Source organism: Odontomachus brunneus, unplaced genomic scaffold (assembly GCF_010583005.1).
Source record: "Odontomachus brunneus isolate Ranch 3 - 2012 unplaced genomic scaffold, Obru_v1 Obru_scaffold_057, whole genome shotgun sequence".
Lineage (NCBI taxonomy): Eukaryota > Metazoa > Arthropoda > Insecta > Hymenoptera > Formicidae > Odontomachus > Odontomachus brunneus.
In genome coordinates, this window is record NW_022639507.1 from 647,102 (window position 1) to 657,861 (window position 10,760).

Consider the following 10,760-nt stretch of genomic DNA (forward strand, 5'->3'; position numbering starts at 1 on the left):
AGCTTCACAGAAGCTTGCAGCAACATTGCTACAACGTTGCAAGATTGCATATTGCAGTGCAATGTTGCAGAGACATTGCAGTGACATTAATTTGCAATATTACTTTAGCAATATTGCAGCACTATTTCAGAAATATGACGAATATAATATAATATTTTATATTTGTTTACAAGTTATTTTTGTTACTTACATTTCAAATTCAGTAATATTTCACATCAATAGTGCTTATAGAATAGTATTTAGTATAGAATAGTATTTAGAATATTACTTGTTAGTGGCAGTCATTAATTCTAATATTAACAAAGCAAACCAAGGCTGAAGCTTGTTGATTCGTTAAAATCTAATCTTTAATTATCAATCGTCAATCACCAATCGCTAGTGTGATTTGGCCTTAACGCTGCTTTGAATTATGCTGAAGTGGGGATAAAACGCTAGCTTTTATTCGCTCCATGAAAAGGATACAGATGATAGCGAACAGTTTTAAACGCTGTTTTGAACAACGATAGAGTGGGATGAAACGCCAGCTTTTATTCGCTGCGTGAAATCGCACCTTAATATAAGACAATCAAAACAGACACGGAACGCGTAGCGGATCTAGCAAGATTTTGTCTTCCGCGTTTCCGCGTTTCCGCTTCATGTAATGGCACCCTGAGATACGCATGCGAAAATGTATAGCTCACGTAACGTATATTGTAGATTTTCGCATGCGTATCTCATTTGTACATCGTCAAGCATCGGGCCCCAGAAGTTCGTCTTACGAACAACAAAGGATAATATATCATGTACACTTAAAGTATATTAATATTTTATCTTCTTTATTTAAAGAATTATGTAACATATTATTTCAGTTTATTAGTTATTTGAGATTCTCAAACTCTTCTTAAACAAGGACTGAACTTATATTAATCCCATACAGCAGGAATGTCCCAAATATATCATAAGGATATTGAAGATATTCTTGAAGATATCACATTTCCAAAATATAACTTTAGGATATCCCTATGATATATTTTAGATACCTCTGCTGTGTGGGAATGGGAGTGGTGCACTTGGACACGGTGCATTTGGACACAGCCAATCACAGCACCGTGTGATTAGAGACATTTGTAGGATCCCTTGGAACAGCAACTTGTGATTGGACTGTGTCCAATTGTCCCGTGTCCAACTGATATACACCCTGTGGGAATAGTTATTATTTGAAACTTGTCTCACGTTAGATGATCAGATTGCAATTATCAAAGATTGCAAAGAGCTTGATTAATTTATTTTAATTAAATACGTGACATACTATATGAAATACGTGACATATTATATATAATCCTGATTCAGTTCAAAACTCACATCTAAGTATAAATTTAAAATAAAATATTAATACACTTTAAGTATGATACATTACCCAAGTAACACGTGTCGTTTAAGAAACGTTTTTAATATATTTTACAAACGATAATAAAACGTTATATACGTTTATAAAATGTATATTAAACCAACATGTGCTACCTTTTGTTGTTCGTGAGACGAACTCCTGCTCCTATGGCCTGGTTTACATCGTCAAAACGTTAGTATGCGTATTAAATTTGATGCGCACCAATGTTTTAATACGGGCGCGTTTATATCGAACGTACTAAAGGAAAAATATAATACGAATTTAATTCATGCCGATTGCTTCCGGGTGGGACCCGATTGATCACGATACGATTGGACACAGATTATAATGATTGGTTTGACCTAGTAATTCACTAGATAATTCTTTTCATCGGTTGGTTGTGTCCAATCGTACCGTGGTCAATCGGGACGCTTCCCCAGCCAATCAGCTTGTCACGTGACCAAGTTGGCGATTCTCTTTAAGCCTATTCTACAATTGCGTGAACGCGGTTGTAAGTAGTTGTAAGTAATTACGACAACCAATCAGAGTAAAGCAACCAGTGAATAAAACATTCGGATTGGTTGACTCTTACGTTCACGACTACGCTTACGCAATTGTAGAATGGGCTTTACTTGAGGTTCTCTAAAGTCAGCGGCATATGGAAGATTCACACCGCGTCCGATGTTCGACGTCCAATATCCAATAGGAGAACAGCTTTCCAATGGAGAATTGGATTCTCTATTAGAAAGCTGTTCTCCTATTAGAAATTGGATTCTCTGTTCTCTTATTGGATATCGGATGTCGTACGTCGGAAATCGAACGCAGTGTGAATCCTGCAATACGATGCTTGTTTTCGTGCTAGGTAGCGATTATGAATCTTTCACGTGAACTTCATTTTCATTTTTCACTTTTCACTGTAAGTTATTTCCCATGAAAAGTGAACAATGAAAATGTGGAAAGCAATATTTATGTAATATAGATTATTAAAATTAAAATTTTTCAATATACACAATGTAATATATAACACATTAATAAGCATTATACAACTTAAATTTATAGTTATAATATAATATAATAATACAATGAGTAAATTTAATAAATGAGACGAACGTTAACCGTGAAAGATGAATTCTCAAAACGTGAAATATTTCACGTGAACTTTCAGTTTGCTCGTATATGTTCTTCTTTACATGTAAATTGTGTAAGTTTCCATGAAAATTTTTAAGCATCAAGCGGTTTAAATGTGAAAAATAATGTAATACTACATTCGCATATTATGTACAAAGTGAGTAGAAGTTCTTATAGTGACTTTAATTTTTATGGTTATACGACAATTGACATTTGATATAAGAATGCTACGTCCATTAAAAATGAACATCGAAAGCCGATTGAAGCGTGATGACGTATAGGCAGTGAAAGTATACCAACGAAGTTTACAAAGTTAAGATACGTATGCATTAGAAAGTTTATAGGTAGCACATACACGTATCAGAAACGTTTTTTAAAAGTATCTATAGTTTCAGAACCGTAAAGTACCAATAAGAAACGTTTTAACAAGAACCTCTCTGAAACCTTATTTATGAATCGTTTAAAAAACGTTTATAAAACGTTTTAAAACGTTTAGAAAACGTTTCTTCAACGTTTCTTCTTTTTTTCGCAAAAATAACGTTTTACCTAACGTTTTTTGAGTGGACATTTTTACTTGTGAAAAACGTTTCAGAAACCTTATGAAACGTTTTGGAAATGGTTATGAAAGGTTTGGTTCTAACGTTTATTAAACATTTTTAAAACGTGTGTGTGTTACCTGGGTTAAAGTGTAATATATTATAAATTGTATACAATAAGTAAAATGTAAGTTTATTTTATGTATTTATTGTATGTATTTTTTGTATTATTTTATATGAAATATATATTTTCTGCAGATTTGTAATTTTAATATTAATAGAATATTTTATCTTTTCATAATTTATCCTAAAGTAATCCCAGACAAGCAAACTTCCAAGGGACGTTCTAAAGACATCACTATGTCTTAAAAACATACTGAAAAAATTCTAAAGATGTCCATTGCAAATTGGTGTTGTCTTAAGTATATTATAATATTTTACTTACAAATTCACGTTAAATTTTTCATTTTAAACGAGTTTAGTGAAGGTTTTCATCTTTCACGAGTTCATTACAAAATTTTCACTTTTTACGAGTTCACACTAGGGGAAAAAATTCATCGCTACCCTGGATTGCTTGCTGGATGGAAATATTCTATTCTGATTGGTCCGTCTTCAGAATGCACTAATCAGAACAGAGTATTTCCATCCAGCAAGCATTCCAGCATGAAAACAAGCATCGTGTGCCGCTGGCTTTAGTCTGACTATCGAAAAATATGATTGATCAATTCCATTAGAATAACTAACTGATTAATGCCCGATTTCTTCACCTTCAGATAAGTTGCAGATAACTTTATCCTTCAGATATCTTCCAGAATCGATTTTCTTTATTTTTATAAAGTGTTTATCTGGCAGATAAACTTATGGGTCCTGCACACAGGATGCGGTAATGCTTGCCGCGCGCGGAAGTTCGCGCGACAGCCAATCAATATGTGCTTTCCGTAATAACTCTTCTAGCTCTTACGGAAAAACAACATATTGATTGGCTGTCGCGTGAACTTCCGCCGCGCGGCAAGCATTACCGCGTCCTGTGTGCAGAAGCCATTATCCTCTACCTGAAGTAGAAGATATCTGGAAGATATTGATTTCAGTGCCTTGACATAATCTAAAACATTTAAAGAGTATGTAATGTCTTCATGAAAAACAATAATGGAGTTGCTCATGGACATTAATATTGTAACATCTAATAATGATGACGATGAATTCGTGGAAAGGAGACCATATAATCAGGAATAAACCGAACCATTTTGAAGCGTGGGATGACGTAGAATTTTTCGGGTGTATATCAGTTGGACACGTGGCAATTGGACACAGTCCAATCACAAGTCGCTGTTCCAAGGAACCCAACAAATATCTCTAATCATACGGTGCTGTGATTGGCTGTGTCCAAATGCACCGTGTCCAAGTGCACCGCTCCCGAATTTTTCAATCGATTTCGTTAGAAAAAAAATATGGTATTAGAATTACTGCATGCAATTGAAGAGCGATTATTAATACTCAAGAATAAGTATGTATTTAGTTCGAACAATAATAAAGCTATAATAAGAATAATAAAGTTAATTTATGAAATATTATTATTTAACAAGTGGTTGTTAAATTCGTTGAAAATTTTCTCCCAAGCTGTATTTTTATCTTTCCATAGTGTTGCATCGGTTTTTTTTATTTTCGACAACATGTTTATATTTTAATATAATGTCAATTAACAAATCAATTTCAGTTTTTGTAAAATTTGTTCCTCTTTTTTCTGTCTGCATTAAGCCGGATAAATGTTTTTTCCACTTTTGAAACAGTTCACTAAAAATAGATTCAATAATATTTATTTTCGTAAATATAACCTCACTTTACAAGAACATGTTGGTTGCTTGGTATCGTAGAACTGACCCGGAGAAGAACATGTCGGTAATAGAATATGGTAATTTATAGTTAAATTCTAGTATATTTTGTGTCGAAAGTTAGTAGCATGAAAAATAGTTATCCGTTAAATACGTAAACAGAGGTTTCAGTGATGAAAACTAAGTTTTAGTTATCTGCCGGATATTTTTATCTGGAAGATAGTTAATAGATGCTTTCCAGTTGCGTTACACAGAACCAATTTATTGGTTGCATATTATCTTACAAAATTTTTTAGATAATATATGACCAATAAACTGGTTTTGTGTACGTGTGTGGCAAGATGTGTTAAGCAATTAGAAAGCATCCATTGGGAGGTATGAAGAAATCGAGCATAAGTTAAGGGACGTCTACATTGGAAGTAAATAGCAAGAAGTAGGAAGTAAGAGTAAGAAATTGACTAACCACAGTCGAATGTGATAAGAATAATTAACTATGATTGGTCAATTTCTTATTCTTACTTCCTACTTCTTACTGTTTACTTCCAATGTAGACGTCCCTTTAACCAAAGGTGGTAGAAACGGATATAAGTGGAACGCACCCAAGACAGGCGAACCATACTTTTTATGCCGGATTCACATATCTGTACAAAACGCGAACTCGTTTCGCGTCTATAACGCGGTAACTCCGTGCCGGTGCCATTAGACAGGCTCCACTGCAATATTCTCTGCCACTCTTTCGCGGGTTTCTCGGCGGTAGCGAGAGTCGTCCAAGACAGCAGGTGCTGTATAGAACGTTCTCTGACATTTCAACAATTGTGACCTACCGATAACTCACCTATTCAACACTATTAAACTATCACTGACCAAAGCTTTTGCTCAGGTGTTATAAACGCGAGTGGCCAGGATGTTGTCTTGGGTACAGGAGGCGATGAAAATGAATCCGTTCGGGTCGCCTTTCACGACCGCCAAGTGTCAAGGCCTGGACGACGGCGGCGTGCGGTCGCTGATACCGAACCGGAACATCGTGGCTGCCGCTGTCGAGGAAGGTGGTCAGTAACCAAGCGATTAATGCCTGAAAATAGTTAATTCATTCGAATATACCACGAATAAAGCGAGCGATCGAGCGACTCCACGACGCCGTAAACTCGCGGGAGGTTATAATCGCTATAGCAATTACTTCTCGGTCGCAAAGCAAGATTCATTTGCGAATATAAGCAACCGTTCACATCTGCGTATTTACGCAAAAAGTCTCGGTACACATTATCCCGCCGTCCGTTATCCACATCTTTTTTCGCCATCGCATTACATAACCCAAAATATGATTGAACATGACATAAAAGACGTCAAGATTCCTGTTCGGCTATGGAAAGTCTCCGCCGATTACACGTTAATATTGACGTGATCGTGAAGACAAGAATAGATTCAATTTTTGATTATTGAACACATTCCTCACTCTCTCTCTCTCTCTCTCTCGTTAAAGAAGATCTGTCACATGATCGATATGATACATTAATTATGTAACTTTGGTAGGAAAAGATAAGACACGATCGTGTGCCTGTCGTGTGTTGCAGCGACGACACATCCCGCTCAAAATTCCAACGAAATCGAAAATCGAACGTCCGAATTTGATCGCGCTGGCGCGCGCTTTAGATTTTCATCGAGTATTCAGTTTGCGCGATATTATGTAATTCATGAGCATGACATTCGATGACGTCTCGAGCTTGAGCTCCGACGACGCGCGGACTTAATTCGCAGATTTAAACAGACGCGTGCACGCCGCGAGGTTGCATAAGACGCGGCCATCTTGTGGATGTAATGGGCGCGTTGTAAGAATGTGCGCCCGTAAACCTTGAACGATTAAAGTAAAAATAATCCTGTCCGTTAGCTATTGTTACTACCCCGTGTACGTTGACCGTGACCGAGAAACGATGGCGAGATCGTTGCGTGCGCGCGAAACGTTCTTTCTTTTTTATAGATCAAGTAGGGCGAGAGGTGTCCGCTTGAATTTTGAACACACGCCAAGAAGAAGCACCTTGCGCGCACAAATCGATCAGCTGATTGAATGATGCCCTTCAGATACCAATATATACTTCAAAATTTATATATTCGCTCATCATCCGTTGGTGAAATGATTCCGGTTTAGATACCGTGACGTGGGGACGTGTTCGAGCCTGTTCGGACACGATCTGTGATTTTTTCTAATTCCTTGAAATTATTTCCAAGTAACATTTAGGAATAGAGATTTGAAAATATTAAGAGAAAAATATAGAAGAAAAGGACAGTGTGTGCCAAATAGCCATAAATATCTTTGGGAAAGGCTGAAGACATAGTGACCATAGTCAATTAAAAGAAAAAAATATATCTCCGTTCTTTGAGAATCTAGAGCCACAGCACATATAAAACAAGCAACAACAAGGCTTGAAGTTGTAAGGCCTAATGTATTTTTAGTACATCAAAAGAATTACTTGTAAACTTACTATATATTGAACAAAATTATGTTTCTGTGCACATTTATTAAATTATCGAAGCAATAAATATTAATTTGAGATGAAATCGAGATGGACATATACATAGGATATTAAAAAAAAAAAGAAGTCAAAACATATAGGATAGATAAACTTTAAACTAAGTAAAAAATATATACTTAAGCCTATATTCTAAAGTTTTTATTATTGCTAAAAGTGCTTCTAAAAGTGACCTATAAGCCCTTTGATTGACTACAAGTCACTTTTAGAGAAGCTTTTAGCAATAAAAGAATTCAGAATATAGACCTTAGTGAATATGAATAAAAAAATCAACTCTTTCAGATTAGAAGTGATTTTCGATTTTTATGATATACATAATTTACTTGCTTATATTATTACATGCATCGTGTGAAAACAGAAAATTATTTCATAACATTCTTATTATTGTGTTTACAAAAGATATTTGATGTCCTTCCCCTTTGGTTTTCTTCCATTTTTACATACAGTTTACAATAAGAGATTATCTTATTATCCTACTTCAGTTTGGAATATTAGATATTTGTCTTTACAATCTATGATTGCACATCTCTTCAATGTTATACAATTATAAAACAATCTGTTTTCACACCTTATGTAATAATATAAGCGACCAAATCGTGTGTATATCATCAAAACTAAAAATCGCTTCTGAAAGGGTTGATTTTTCGACTCATATACACTAAGTATTTTTTAACTCAGTTTAGTGAGTACTACTCTAATAAGTTTTGAACCGTTTTTTCCTAGCACTCTACACATAATACAAACATAATACATAATATAAACTGTACAAACAGGAAAAATATTTTTTTATTAATTTTTCTTAATATCTCATTTGTGCATTAGTTGATCTAACAGAGATGCACGCATAATTAAAAGAAATGTATAAATATGTAACTCCATTTTTCTCGTATGAGATGAACATTTAGTTGAAATTTTATTTTATAATTATATAAAGGTGGCTTCACAATTGGCTCTGAAACTTTCTGGCTTTTCATTTACAATCTGTTAGATTATATTTATATAGTCGTTTTCTTAATTTCGTTAGTATAACTTTTATTAATAGACTGTGAAAATGTTAACGCGCGCTAATAAATACGTGAGATTAATGGGAGACTTGTGCTATTACCAAATTTAAGCTTTACTCTAATGGATCAATAATATATACATTAATGTTTTAATACATCTACTCTCATTTTTATGAAGTTGTATTAATGCAGTGTGAAATAGTTAAATTTTTATTTAAATTTAATTAATAACAGGCGCAACATATTTCGCTCGAGAGGATTAACGTTCGTTAACCGAACGAGGCCAATGGAAGGTTAAATATGTGTATATGTGTGCACATGTATCTAGAATGTTATTATAAATTATAAAATCTCTCTCTCTATCGCTGTATTTTCTAAACCGTCAATAATTTTGAAATTTGTATTAATATCAGTATATTAGTATATTAATCAGTATATTAATCTTTAATAGTAGTTTTTCATTAAAATCGCAATTTTAGAGTTTAAAATGGAAATTAAAAATATTACGCCCCCAATCCCAAGAAACACGTATAAAAAATGTCAATTTTAATTTCAAATGTATCAACTTTCAAATGATCTATCTTTTTTTAATTATACAAGTAGTTAGATAACACTTTAATTTATATGTAGTGCAAGTATCAATGAATCTCGCATAAATTCACTTTGCCTTACAATCTTCTCAAATAGTAGGCGAATTGGTTAATCGAGAATTTCAATATGAAAGCATTACATTATGGTAGTTTATTTACCAATTTTTAAGAAAACGACCATATAAATATAACCTAAAAGATTGTAAATGAAAAGCCAGAAAGTTTCAAAGTCAATAGTGAAACTACCTTTATATAATTATAAAAGAAAATTTCAACTAAATGTTTGTCTTATACGAAGGTAATGGAGAGTTAAATATTTATACACTTCTTTCAATTATCCGTGCATCTCTGTTAGATCAACTAATACACAAATGAGATATTAAGAAAAAATAATAAAAAATTAGTATTGCTAGTTCTCGAATGTAATGGGATAATTTGCTTGTTCCTTAAGCTTTAACTTTCTTATAATATTGAGATTGCGTCATACAAAATTTAGATGGATTTTTGAACATTCAAATATGTTGATTCGCGATCCTACATCGTGTACATCATTAAAACTGAAAATTGTTTCTAATTCTGAAAATATTTTTCAACTCATGCCCAATAAGTATTTTTTACTCAGTTTAAATTACTTTTTCGAAATGCTGAAAAATTTATATTTTGTGTTACTATACTATTAAATTTATATTATTAAAATTTAGTATTGTCATTTTATTTATATGTATATATATTTTTTTAGAATACGTATAGTGTATATATATATATATATATATATATATATATATATATATATATATATATATATATATTGCGACGCAATTTTCTTCCACTTGCCGCAAAATACCGCCTTCTCACGTTCCGCTCGCGATACTCAAAATGTTGGGCACCAGTTGCGGAGCAGGCCGCAGCACCTTACCGAATAATTGTTACTAAACGATATTCCAACGCAAAAGATCGCGGAACGAGGTCGGTACAGGTCCGGTAGCTCACTTGTGATTTAAGTCGGAGATGGGAATGAGTCAGGTTCAGGAAAAATATTCTACGATACGATAGGTTTTCCGAATAGATAGCGTATGAGAGATATATCTTTTAACAATGATGGTTTATTGCAATTTTTTATGATTTGATTTTATATTAAAGACCATAATCGATAATTTGATCCGATACGATACGGACCAATTACGAGAGTTCACACGGCTCAAATCGCAACTACGCGTTAACGATAACGGTCGTCTCACTGGACACCTTCCGTCCACCAACGATGATACATCACGCTAATTTGGTAATAATCGCACTAATTCTCTGTTGACTATTTTTCACGAAAAACGGTAGAACGTCAATCCTTCACGAACGACGAGCGGTAATCGGTACGAGAGACATTTTCCCTAATTAAAGGGAGATATACACCTAGCATGGTCGAAAAAATCGATTTTTTTTTTGCATTTTCTTGATGCTTGAGGTCTCAAGAATATCTGGTTAAAATTGCAAGTCAATATCTCGATAAATAACGAAGTTACAGCCGAGAGAGTAAACCGTCTCCGAGAGCGCGCCGTACCGCCTGTTTTGCGGCCGAGCCGAGAGGCAGCGACCCTTCGAAGAGAGCGTGTCTAGACCTGTTTTACGATTCTATTGTGTTTTCGGGCGTGGTCGGGTCCAGGTATAACGGAAATATCACACGACCGTTATTCTTTGCCGGAAATTGGACGCGTTTCGTCAGTAGCTTGCCGTTCGTGCAACTGTGCGTTACAGTGAGTTTTCGTCTGTGAATACATATTCTGAGGA

General features: G+C 34.3%; 1 protein-coding gene across 2 annotated transcripts in view; it reads left to right on the forward strand.

The window, feature by feature from the left end:
• Nucleotides 1-5,497: 5,497 nt before the first annotated feature.
• Nucleotides 5,498-10,760, forward strand: part of LOC116845775 (phosphate carrier protein, mitochondrial) — a 20,009-nt gene continuing 14,746 nt past the window's right edge. Inside the window, exons 1-2 of one of the 2 annotated variants that reach the window (XM_032818849.1) lie at nt 5,498-5,638; nt 5,740-5,908. In XM_032818849.1, the coding sequence (XP_032674740.1) occupies nt 5,764-5,908 (145 nt within the window). In that variant the 5' untranslated portion in view covers nt 5,498-5,638; nt 5,740-5,763. Of the gene's footprint in view, nt 5,639-5,739; nt 5,909-10,760 lie in introns of those variants that run through there. The other variant, XM_032818850.1, reaches the window with a different exon arrangement.